The following is a 13,131-nucleotide window of genomic DNA, read 5'->3' on the forward strand; positions in this document are numbered from 1 at the left end:
CAACTATTTATAGAAAGTGAAAACGAAACTATAACAAGATCAAAACTTACAAAGTTTTCGAGTTTCCTCTTCACACATATACACACTTATAAAAATCATACGTATATGCACACATAAGTTTCTTACAAACATTTTTTGCTTTAAAATTTGTTCGTTACATTAATTTTCTGACTCCTTCTTCATTACAAAAAAGAGGTTTTATTTCTTGAATTTTATTCGCAGTTTTCTACATATATGTATCATATAAATTCAGTTTAAATATGGATAAATGACAATTATTCTAAGACGGACGGAAAAGAAAAAAAAAAGCAACTTAAGAAAAAAGTTTGCAAATGTTGTTGTATTAGAGATTCTTTTACCTTTGCTCCAATATCTCACAATAAATTCCATACACATTCGGGTCATTCCAGTTTGTTACTAATTCCATTATCATTCACCTTGCGTTGAGCGACTTACGTTGATCCACAGTGTGAGAAAATTTTAATTATCTCCCAGAAATTATTGAGAGATTTTGATGTAACTCGGCCTGTGTAGACATTAAATCTTTCATGTATCATTAAGTGAAAATTATTCACGTATGATATTTACTTTCTCTATACCTAATGCTAGTTGTCAGTGAAGTGCAACAAAGGAAGACAGAAACTTGTAGCTTGATTAACTTTGTGAATTTTAAGGATTGTAGCGCCCGGAAAATTCATGATGAATTAATCTTATCTACGGTAATGATCCTCTGAGACTGTCATGAGAGGAGCAAGAATTTCAGAACAGGCCATAGGTCCCTTACAAATGAACCAAGGACTCGATGTCAATCAACAACCGGCACAGCCGCTGCATTGAGGAAAATGGAAGAGCTGATCCTGGACGATCAACTAATGACCATCCATCCATAACACTATACAGCACAATGGACTCAGTTATGGTAGTGTATTGAAAATAATTAATGGAAAATTACACATGTCCAACGTAACAGCACATTGGGTAAAGCGATAACATACTCCGCAGTGACATATCGAGTCATTCCTTGAAAATTTTGGAGCAAGATGAAGAAAACTTTTTGCTCATGTGGTAACATTGAACGAATAGACGATAAGAGACCTATGTATATTATCCTGAAACTAAAGAGCAAGGAGTGGAAACATTCCTCCTCATCTCACAAAAAAAAGTACAAAAGTAAGCAAGTAAGGTCATCTTCTGTTACTCTGAAAAAAAAAAACAAGCTCCCCTCCCGCAAAAAGAGAAGCAAAAGAAGGTACAAATAATTTTTAGTTTTAGGACTTCAAGGAGTTAAATTTTGCAAAATTTTATCAAATTCTGATAATTTCTAAACAATATACATAATAAATCTACTCGTAAGAGTAATAGAAAATGTCATTCTTCTTTCTTCAATCATAAAAATAAAGACATTGATATTTTGAGTTTATTTCTACCCATCGCAGTTATTATAGGCAAAAACCAAAAGACAAATAATAAATTTATATGAACTATTATACCACATTTGCACAAAACAAACAAGGATTAAAAGAATTATTTCATTTGATTTTCAGCCCTCATTAAATTTTGAAGTTTTATACCATTAACAAATATTTTTAAAGATAAGCCTCGTCCCAATCTCAAATGTGCAAAAAGAAAATGAAAGTCCAGTTTTATTATTCAACTACTCACAGGTCAAAAACTTAAAATTAAACAAGCTTTATTCATTCGCGCAAATCCTTCTAGGGTAAAAGAAAGAACGAACAACAGGATTTTATAAAAGGATATACACCCTCTGCTCCTCCAAAATACAAGAGAAGAAATTTCAAAAAAAAAAAAAAACATTTCTCTCTTCAGTACGTCACTCTGACTAATATTTATGAGTTTTATGCAATTTAAAATTTTTGGGGGGTTTTGCCCCACATTCCCTCTTTGAATTTGCAAATGGAAAATTTAATTTCTTCGCGGTTTCATTGCTGTCTGATGGGATATGAATCCTGCAAGTTTCGTTCCAATCGCCCAACACCTTCTAGCCTAGAAACAAGAGCCAAACCATACGATTTTTTGGAAGAATATGATCCCTTTTCTCACTCCAAATAGCAGTAGAAAAAATTTTAAAAATTACTTATGTCTTCACCACGACACTCTGATTAATATTTATGAGTTTAGTGCCATTTGTAAATTTTTTTGGGTTTTGCCCCCCGTCAACCCTTTGTACTTAAAATGCAAAATTTAATTTTTTCACTGTTTATTCCAGTCTGATGGGGTATGAATCCTGCAGGTTTCGTTCCAATAGCTCAGCTCCTTCTAGGCTAGACCCAAGAGCCGAACCATAGGATTTTATGCAGGAATATGTCCCTCTGCTCTCTTGAAATAGCAGTAGAAATTTTTTAAAAAATTATTTTTGTCTTCAGTACATTACTCTTATTATATTTGTGAGTTTTGTGTCTATTGGACAATTTTTTAGGGTTTTGCCCCCCGTCACCCCTTTGTATTTGCAAATTGAAAATTTCTTTTTTTCGCGGTTTGGTTGTTGTCCAATGGGCTATTAATCCTGCAAGTTTCGTTCCAATAGCTCAGCTCCTTCTAGGCTAGACCCAAGAGCCGAACCATGGGATTTTATGGAGGAATATGCCCCCTCTGCTCCCTTCAAATAGCAGTAGAAATTTTTTAAAAATTATTTTTGTCTTCAGTACGTTACTCTGAATAATATTTGTGAGTTTTGTGCCTTTTGGACAATTTTTTAGGGTTTTGCCCCCCGTCCCCCCTTTGTATTTGCAAATTGAAAATTTCTTTTTTTCGCCGTTTGGTTGCTGTCCAATGGGCTATTAATCCTGCAAGTTTCGTTCTAATAGCTCAGCTCCTTCTAGGCTAGACCCAGAGCCGAACCATAGGATTTTATGGAGGAATATGCCCCCTATCCTCCCTTCAAATAGCAGTAGAAATTTTTAAAAAAAAATTTTTTTTGTCTTCAGTACGTTACTCTTATTAATATTTGTGAGTTTTGTGCCTTTTGGACAATTTTTTAGGGTTTTCCCCCCGTCCCCCCTTTCTATTTGCAAATTGAAAATTTTTTTTTCGCGGTTTGCTTGTTGTCCAATGGGCTATTAATCCTGCAAGTTTCGTTCCAATAGCTCAGCTCCTTCTAGGCTAGACCCAAGAGCCGAACCATAGGATTTTATGCATGAATATGCCCCCTATCCTCCCTTCAAATAGCAGTAGAAATTTTTTAAAAAACATTTTTGTCTTCAGTACGTTACTCTGAATAATATTTGTGAGTTTTGTGCCTTTTGGACAATTTTTTAGGGTTTTGCCCCCCGTCCCCCCTTTGTATTTGCAAATTGAAAATTTCTTTTTTTCGCCGTTTGATTGCTGTCCAATGGGCTATTAATCCTGCAAGTTTCGTTCCAATAGCTCAGCTCCTTCTAGGCTAGACCCAAGAGCCGAACCATAGGATTTTATGGAGGAATATGCCCCCACTGCTCCCTTCAAATAGCAGTATAAATTTTTAAAAATTTTTTTTTGTCTTCAGTACGTTACTCTGAATAATATTTGTGAGCTTTGTGCCTTTTGGACAATTTTTTAGGGTTTTGCTCCCCCGTCCCCCCTTTGTATTTGCAAATTGAAAATTTCTTTTTTTCGCGGTTTGGTTGTCGTCCAATGGGCTATTAATCCTGCAAGTTTCGTTCCAATAGCTCAGCTCCTTCTAGGCTAGACCCAAGAGCTGAACCATAGGATTTTATGGAGGAATATGCCCCCACTGCTCCCTTCAAATAGCAGTATAAATTTTTAAAAAAATTTTTTTGTCTTCAGTACGTTACTCTGAATAATATTTGTGAGCTTTGTGCCTTTTGGACAATTTTTTAGGGTTTCCCCCCCCGTCCCCCCTTTGTATTTGCAAATTGAAAATTTCTTTTTTTCGCCGTTTGGTTGTTGTCCAATGGGCTATTAATTCTGCAAGTTTCGTTCCAATAGCTCAGCTCCTTCTAGGCTAGACCCAAGAGCCGAACCATAGGATTTTATGGAGGAATATGCCCCCTCTGCTCCCTTCAAATAGCAGTAGAAATTTTTTTAAAAATTATTTTTGTCTTCAGTACGTTACTCTTATTAATATTTATGAGTTTTGTGTCTTTTGGACAATTTTTTAGGGTTTTGCCCCCCGTCCCCCCTTTGTATTTGCAAATTGAAAATTTCTTTTTTTCGCCGTTTGGTTGTTGTCCAATGGGCTATTAATTCTACAAGTTTCGTTCCAATAGCTCAGCTCCTTCTAGGCTAGACTCAAGAGCCGAACCATAGGATTTTATGGAGGAATATGTCCCTCTGCTCCCTTGAAATAGCAGTAGAAATTTTTTTAAAAATTATTTTTGTCTTCAGTACGTTACTCTTATTATATTTGTGAGTTTTGTGTCTTTTGGACAATTTTTTAGGGTTTTGCCCCCGTCACCCCTTTGTATTTGCAAATTGAAAATTTCTTTTTTCCGCGGTTTGGTTGTTGTTCAATGGGCTATTAATCCTGCAAGTTTCGTTCCAATAGCTCAGCTCCTTCTAGGCTAGACCCAAGAGCCGAACCATAGGATTTTATGGAGGAATATGCCACCTATGCTCCCTTCAAATAGCAGTAGAAATTTTTTAAAAAAATATTTTTGTCTTCAGTACGTTACTCTTATTAATTTTTGTGAGTTTTGTGCCTTTTGGACAATTTTTTAGGGTTTTCCCCCCGTCCCTCCTTTGTATTTGCAAATTGAAAATTTCTTTTTTTCGCCGTTTGGTTGTTGTCCAATGGGCTATTAATCCTGCAAGTTTCGTTCTAATAGCTCAGCTCCTTCTAGGCTAGACCCAGAGCCGAACCATAGGATTTTATGGAGGAATATGCCCCCTATCCTCCCTTCAAATAGCAGTAGAAATTTTTTAAAATATTATTTTTGTCTTCAGTACGTTACTCTGAATAATATTTGTGAGTTTTGTGCCTTTGGGACAATTTTTTAGGGTTTTCCCCCCGTCCCCCCTTTGTATTTGCAAATTGAAAATTTCTTTTTTTCGCGGTTTGGTTGTTGTCCAATGGGCTATTAATCCTGCAAGTTTCGTTCCAATAGCTCAGTTCCTTCTAGGCTAGACCCAAGAGCCGAACCATAGGATTTTATGGATGAATATGCCCCCTCTGCTCCCTTCAAATAGCAGTAGAAATTTTTTAAAAATTATTTTTGTCTTCAGTACGTTACTCTGAATAATATTTGTGAGTTTTGTGCCTTTTGGACAATTTTTTAGGGTTTTGCCCCCCGTCCCCTTTTGTATTTGCAAATTGAAAATTTCTTTTTTTCCCCGTTTGGTTGTTGTCCAATGGGCTATTAATCCTGCAAGTTTCGTTCCAATAGCTCAGCTCCTTCTAGGCTAGACCCAAGAGCCGAACCATAGGATTTTATGGATGAATATGCCCCCTCTGCTCCCTTCAAATAGCAGTAGAAATTTTTAAAAAATTTTTTTTTGTCTTCAGTACGTTACTCTTATTAATATTTATGAGTTTTGTGCCTTTTGGACAATTTTTTAGGGTTTTGCCCCCCCGTCCTCCCTTTGTATTTGCAAATTGAAAATTTCTTTTTTTTGCGGTTTGGTTGTTGTCCAATGGGCTATTTATCCTGCAAGTTTCGTTCCAATAGCTCAGCTCCTTCTAGGCTAGACCCAAGAGCCGAACCATAGGATTTTATGGAGGAATATGTCCCTCTGCTCCCTTGAAATAGCAGTAGAAATTTTTTTAAAAATTATTTTTGTCTTCAGTACGTTACTCTGAATAATGTTTGTGAGTTTTGTTCCTTTTGGACAATTTTTTAGTGTTTTGCCCCCCGTCCCCCCTTTGTATTTGCAAATTGAAAATTTCTTTTTTTCGCCGTTTGGTTGTTGTCCAATGGGCTATTAATTCTACAAGTTTCGTTCCAATAGCTCAGCTCCTTCTAGGCTAGACCCAAGAGCCGAACCATAGGATTTTATGGAGGAATATGTCCCTCTGCTCCCTTGAAATAGCAGTAGAAATTTTTTTAAAAATTATTTTTGTCTTCAGTACGTTACTCTTATTATATTTGTGAGTTTTGTGTCTTTTGGACAATTTTTTAGAGTTTTGCCCCCCGTCACCCCTTTGTATTTGCAAATTGAAAATTTCTTTTTTCCGCGGTTTGGTTGTTGTCCAATGGGCTATTAATCCTGCAAGTTTCGTTCCAATAGCTCAGCTCCTTCTAGGCTAGACCCAAGAGCCGAACCATAGGATTTTATGGAGGAATATGCCCCTATGCTCCCTTCAAATAGCAGTAGAAATTTTTTAAAAAAATATTTTTGTCTTCAGTACGTTACTCTTATTAATTTTTGTGAGTTTTATGCCTTTTGGACAATTTTTTAGGGTTTTCCCCCCGTCCCTCCTTTGTATTTGCAAATTGAAAATTTCTTTTTTTCGCCGTTTGGTTGTTGTCCAATGGGCTATTAATGCTGCAAGTTTCGTTCCAATAGCTCAGCTCCTTCTAGGCTAGACCCAAGAGCCGAACCATAGGATCTTATGGAGGAATATGCCCCCTCTGCTCCCTTCAAATAGCAGTAGAAATTTTTTTAAAAATTATTTTTGTCTTCAGTACGTTACTCTTATTAATATTTGTGAGTTTTGTGCCTTTTGGACAATTTTATAGGGTTTTCCCCCCGTCCCCCCTTTGTATTTGCAAATTGAAAATTTCTTTTTTTCGCCGTTTGGTTGTTGTCCAATGGGCTATTAATCCTGCAAGTTTCGTTCTAATAGCTCAGCTCCTTCTAGGCTAGACCCAGAGCCGAACCATAGGATTTTATGGAGGAATATGCCCCCTATCCTCCCTTCAAATAGCAGTAGAAATTTTTTAAAATATTATTTTTGTCTTCAGTACGTTACTCTTATTAATATTTGTGAGTTTTGTGCCTTTTGGACAATTTTTTAGGGTTTTCCCCCCGTCCCCCCTTTGTATTTGCAAATTGAAAATTTCTTTTTTTCGCGGTTTGGTTGTTGTCCAATGGGCTATTAATCCTGCAAGTTTCGTTCCAATAGCTCAGCTCCTTCTAGGCTAGACCCAAGAGCCGAACCATAGGATTTTATGGATGAATATGCCCCCTCTGCTCCCTTCAAATAGCAGTAGAAATTTTTTAAAAATTATTTTTGTCTTCAGTACGTTACTCTTATTAATATTTATGAGTTTTGTGCCTTTTGGACAATTTTTTAGTGTTTTGCCCCCCGTCCCCCCTTTGTATTTGCAAATTGAAAATTTCTTTTTTTCGCCGTTTGGTTGTTGTCCAATGGGCTATTAATCCTGCAAGTTTCGTTCCAATAGCTCAGCTCCTTCTAGGCTAGACCCAAGAGCCGAACCATAGGATTTTATGGAGGAATGTACCCCCTCTGCGCCCTTCAAATAGCAGTAGAATTTTTTAAAAAAATTATTTTTGTCTTCAGTACGTTACTCTTATTAATATTTATGAGTTTTGTGCCTTTTGGACAATTTTTTAGGGTTTTGCCCCCCCCCCCCGTTTCCCCTTTGTATTTTCAAATTGAAAATTTCTTTTTTCCGCGGTTTGGTTGTTGTCCAATGGGCTATTAATCCTGCAAGTTTCGTTCCAATAGCTCAGCTCCTTCTAGGCTAGACCCAAGAGCCGAACCATAGGATTTTATGGAGGAATATGCCCCCTCTGCTCCCTTCAAATAGCAGTATAAATTTTTTAAAAATTATTTTTGTCTTCAGTACGTTACTCTTATTAATATTTATGAGTTTTGTGCCTTTTGGACAATTTTTTAGTGTTTTGCCCCCCGTCCCCCTTTTGTATTTGCAAATTGAAAATTTCTTTTTTTCGCGGTTTAGTTGTTGTCCAATGGGCTATTAATCCTGCAAGTTTCGTTCCAATAGCTCAGCTCCTTCTAGGCTAGACCCAAGAGCCGAACCATAGGATTTTATGGAGGAATATGCCCCCACTGCTCCCTTCAAATAGCAGTATAAATTTTTTAAAATTTATTTTTGTCTTCAGTACGTTACTTTGAATAATATTTGTGAGTTTTGTGCCTTTTGGACAATTTTTTAGGGTTTTGCCCCCCGTCCCCCCTTTGTATTTGCAAATTGAAAATTTCTTTTTTTCGCCGTTTGGTTGTTGTCCAATGGGCTATTAATCTTGCAAGTTTCGTTCCAATAGCTCAGCTCCTTCTAGGCTAGACCCAAGAGCCGAACCATAGGATTTTATGGAGGAATATGCCCCCATTGCTCCCTTCAAATAGCAGTATAAATTTTTTAAAAATTATTTTTGTCTTCAGTACGTTACTTTGAATAATATTTGTGAGTTTTGTGCCTTTTGGAGAATTTTTTAGGGTTTTGCCCCCCGTCCCCCCTTTGTATTTGCAAATTGAAAATTTCTTTTTTTCGCCGTTTGGTTGTTGTCCAATGGGCTATTAATCCTGCAAGTTTCGTTCCAATAGCTCAGCTCCTTCTAGGCTAGACCCAAGAGCCGAACCATAGGATTTTATGGATGAATATGCCCCCTCTGCTCCCTTCAAATAGCAGAAGAAATTTTTTAAAAATTATTTTTGTCTTCAGTACGTTACTCTTATTAATATTTATGAGTTTTGTGCCTTTTGGACAATTTTTTAGGGTTTTGCCCCCCCGTCCTCCCTTTGTATTTGCAAATTGAAAATTTCTTTTTTTTGCGGTTTGGTTGTTGTTTAATGGGCTATTTATCCTGCAAGTTTCGTTCCAATAGCTCAGCTCCTTCTAGGCTAGACCCAAGAGCCGAACCATAGGATTTTATGGAGGAATATGCCCCCACTGCTCCCTTCAAATAGCAGTATAAATTTTTTAAAAATTATTTTTGTCTTCAGTACGTTACTCTGAATAATGTTTGTGAGTTTTGTGCCTTTTGGACAATTTTTTAGGGTTTTGCCCCCGTCCCCCCTTTGTATTTGCAAATTGAAAATTTCTTTTTTTCGCCGTTTGGTTGTTGTCCAATGGGCTATTAATTCTGCAAGTTTCGTTCCAATAGCTCAGCTCCTTCTAGGCTAGACCCAAGAGCCGAACCATAGGATTTTATGGAGGAATATGCCCCCACTGCTCCCTTCAAATAGCAGTATAAATTTTTTAAAAATTATTTTTGTCTTCAGTACGTTACTCTGAATAATGTTTGTGAGTTTTGTGCCTTTTGGACAATTTTTTAGGGTTTTGCCCCCGTCCCCCCTTTGTATTTGCAAATTGAAAATTTCTTTTTTTCGCCGTTTGGTTGTTGTCCAATGGGCTATTAATTCTGCAAGTTTCGTTCCAATAGCTCAGCTCCTTCTAGGCTAGACCCAAGAGCCGAACCATAGGATTTTATGGAGGAATATGCCTCCTCTGCTCCCTTCAAATAGCAGTAGAAATTTTTTTAAAAATTATTTTTGTCTTCAGTACGTTACTCTTATTAATATTTATGAGTTTTGTGCCTTTTGGACAATTTTTTAGGGTTTTGCCCCCTGTCCCCCTTTGTATTTGCAAATTGAAAATTTCTTTTTTTCGCGGTTTGGTTGTTGTCCAATGGGCTATTAATCCTGCAAGTTTCGTTCCAATAGCTCAGCTCCTTCTAGGCTAGACCCAAGAGCCGAACCATAGGATTTTATGGAGGAATATGCCCCCACTGCTCCCTTCAAATAGCAGTATAAATTTTTTAAAAATTATTTTTGTCTTCAGTACGTTACTTTGAATAATATTTGTGAGTTTTGTGCCTTTTGGACAATTTTTTAGGGTTTTGCCCCCCGTCCCCCCTTTGTATTTGCAAATTGAAAATTTCTTTTTTTCGCCGTTTGGTTGTTGTCCAATGGGCTATTAATCCTGCAAGTTTCGTTCCAATAGCTCAGCTCCTTCTAGGCTAGACCCAAGAGCCGAACCCTTACCCTGTGTGCAACCGTTTTGTCGCAAAAGATTCGAGAAATTGTAAAATTTTCAAAAATCGCTATTTTTGGACACCATTTTCTCCAAAACACCATCTTTTAAAATTCTGAATTTTGTCAGATGGTTCAGCTTTACATGATTAATAAACAAACCAAATACCATTCTCGACCAATGCTTCATAAATTAACTACAGCCTTTTGAAGTTAGCGAAGTTTCGTTAACTTTGAAGTTAGCAACAATGGAGACAATAAAAGTGTAATGATTTGATGATGTTTGTGGTTCACATTCATTACATGAAGAATAAAAGGTTTTCCTGACTGTTTTTTTATTATTATTATTATTTTGATCAAAAATGCTCTCTGAAATAGTAAAATGAGCTTCTCCCCTTCTCCGCTTTTTTAAAAACGAAGTAATCTGAGATGGAAATTACGATTGCGAAACACAAATTTTAAGTTCACTTACTTAAAATGGTCTTCGAAAACAAAATTTCACTGATTTTTTTTCTTCACATGGACCAATTATTTGCTTGCTTGGTGTCTTCTTCGCTAATAGCATGTAACCGTGCAGATGCTCCAATAGGTGTTGGTACACTCACAACTCGTCCAGAGGTGGATCCTGGGAGGCAACTGCCCTCCCAGAAGAAGAAACGGTCTTATTTTGTATATAAATAAAACCAATCCCAGAGTTTGGAGCTCTTAAAAGTATCTCTAAAAGTAGCAGTATCACACCTCCCCCCAGAAGTCCGTCCTGGAACCGCCCCTGCGTAGCACATTGTCGATAATCACAAAACACTTATTTTCACTTCTTTTATGCTCTTCTGGAAACCTGTACCCTGCTGAAGGTCCATGCGGAAGCATAAACAGCACAACTTTACGTAATTCATGATCTATTCATAATTCTCCTACGCACCACTGGTTATCATACGTATATGCAAGGGCGCCGATCCTGGGGGCCCCGGGCCACCCAAAGCTGATGTGGGCCCCCTATTGTATTTATGAATATACAATATTTGGCATAATTTGAATGCAACTTGTCTTAAAATCCTCATATATATATATATATATATATATATATATATATATATATATATATATATATATATATATATATATATATATATATCTTCTGCATCTGAATGCCCCGAAGAAATTAGCGAAATCGTATGATTCTTCTTAGAAAAGGCCCCAAACATTTCACCACAGCATAAGTTCAGTCGAAACAGTCTTTTTTTCGAAATGTTTTCCAGTCTACAGATATTTAAAAACTGGAAACCGTGACTATTGCTAGGAGTTCGGGCCTATGTTTAGCAGTAGGGGTCCAGCTCTTTTCTCTAAAAAATGTTACAATTTTGGTAATTTCTGTTCATATTCGGTTAGTTTAGGGTAGGCTATGTTTGTTTAAGTTAGTTTGGGTTAGGTTAGGTTAGATTAGTTTATGTTATATTAGTGTAGGGGTACCGTATAATTTTCCAAAAAATGATATAATTTCGCTTATTTCTACTAATATTAGGTTAGTTTATGTTAGATTTGGTTACGTTATGTGGGATTTATTCCGAAGTTGGGCGTCCGCTTTCGTCAAGTTTTTTTGCTGTTATCTCCTTTCCACACTTTCTGCAATTTGTTATTAGGTTCATTAATCCGTGCTCTTCACAAACTTTTAAAAGATTTTGCTCGTTATCAACGTATTGCTTCACAAATGTTAAAAATGCTATTTCATTGCCCTTGTACATTCGCCATGTTGATAACATAAATGCTCGTTTCTTTCCCAAAATGCAACTGTTCGGTTACCTTGCGCCAAGTAGTTCCCTCCGCTCGCCGTATAGTCCCATGTTTATAACCGCTTATATATAACAAATAAACAGATTTTTCGAGACTGTCATATATTATCAAGCACACAAACGATTAAATTATCCATATCTCTCCTGTAAATTTTAAAAATTTCTCTGGAAACGGACGCCCAACTTTGGAATTTAACCCCGTTATGTTAGTCTAAGTAATTGCATCATTCATTTCTCCTGTAAATTTTGTTTTTTACGTGCTTCTGGGCCCCTTGTACTAAACATACTCCGGAGTTCGTATAGGATTAGTGAAAATATTTTGCAAGACATATTTACATGTATGTTTGCGCTGACTAGTTTCAACGTTACCTGTACTACATGCATGTAATCTTATGACGATTGCCTGTCCCTAATATTTTCTTACCTTGACTGTTACTGTCTTGTGTCATTGCATCTGTTCTTTTTAAATTTACTCGTGAATACTCCTGTCTTGTCTGTATTCTTCGTTTTATTTACCATTTATCCAACTGCTTTTACATAAATTATATGTCCTTTAGATCCACTTTTCTTTTATTACTACCCTTCTAATTAACCTCTGCACTTTCCATTCATTTTTTTCATTTTCTCCCTTACGGGAGATTTATAGTCCCAGCCTTAGATCCATGTGGACTACTACACTAGATTTGTGTTGAATAAAAGTTATTTGTATTAAATATATGCACTAAAGTAACATTCTATTCGTGCGCTAGCGCTTTGAATTTGTCTTGTCTTGTTTTGAGACCATTATCGGTCAAATAGGTAGGTGCACCAGGATTAAGGTCATGTGTGCTACAAGTACATAATTGACTTATGTGTACCTCACACGGAGGATTTGTAATTCAGGAACAAAATTGAATAAAATATAGGACATAATTGGGAAGAAGGACACAATCGGGAAAGAAGCTCAGACAGTGAAAGAGGGCTGAAAGCCGAGTTGAACAGAGCAAAAAGTTAGAGGAAAGTGGGAAGTGTAAAAGGAAAAAGAAGAAAGAGTAGAAAAAGAAGGGGATGTATGTACGTGTAAATGTAAAAGAAAATGTAAGTGTAGTGTAGGTGTATAGGAAATCCCACTCCAGTCTCTTCTTCACAGAGTAGCACAGCACACGAGGCATTCGCCATAATGACCATAGTCGAACTTCGAACCCGCTGATAATACTACTCAGTGCTAGTGTTGCCAACACTCAGCGAGAAAAAATGGTTAAAATGGCCAGATATGGCTAGAAAAAATTTTAAGTTTCATACTAAAACAAACCTAAAGAAATTCGGCACTTATAATAACATAAAGGTAAATCAAAACTACCCTAACAGAAGGAAAAGTTCTTTCCTCTCAGTTGCTTGCACCGTGCTGCTTTTGTTTAGACTAGTTGCAAAACTGTGGCTTAAATTCCATATAGAAAATAACACTTTTGCACACGTTGAAACCCAAATCTCACTCTTAATATTGAAGGA

General features: G+C 36.6%; 1 protein-coding gene across 1 annotated transcript in view; it reads right to left on the bottom strand.

The window, feature by feature from the left end:
• Positions 1-12,762, bottom strand: part of PolZ2 (DNA polymerase zeta subunit 2) — a 76,616-nt gene extending 63,854 nt beyond the window's left edge. Inside the window, exon 1 of the mRNA XM_081740064.1 lies at positions 12,068-12,762. Coding sequence (XP_081596190.1) covers positions 12,068-12,092 — 25 coding nt within the window. The 5' untranslated portion in view covers positions 12,093-12,762. The remainder of the gene's footprint in view (positions 1-12,067) is intronic.
• Positions 12,763-13,131: the final 369 nt, after the last annotated feature.

The sequence above is a fragment of the Thermobia domestica genome, chromosome 15, assembly GCF_964235325.1.
Source record: "Thermobia domestica chromosome 15, izTheDome1.hap1.1, whole genome shotgun sequence".
Taxonomy (NCBI): Eukaryota; Metazoa; Arthropoda; class Insecta; order Zygentoma; family Lepismatidae; genus Thermobia; species Thermobia domestica.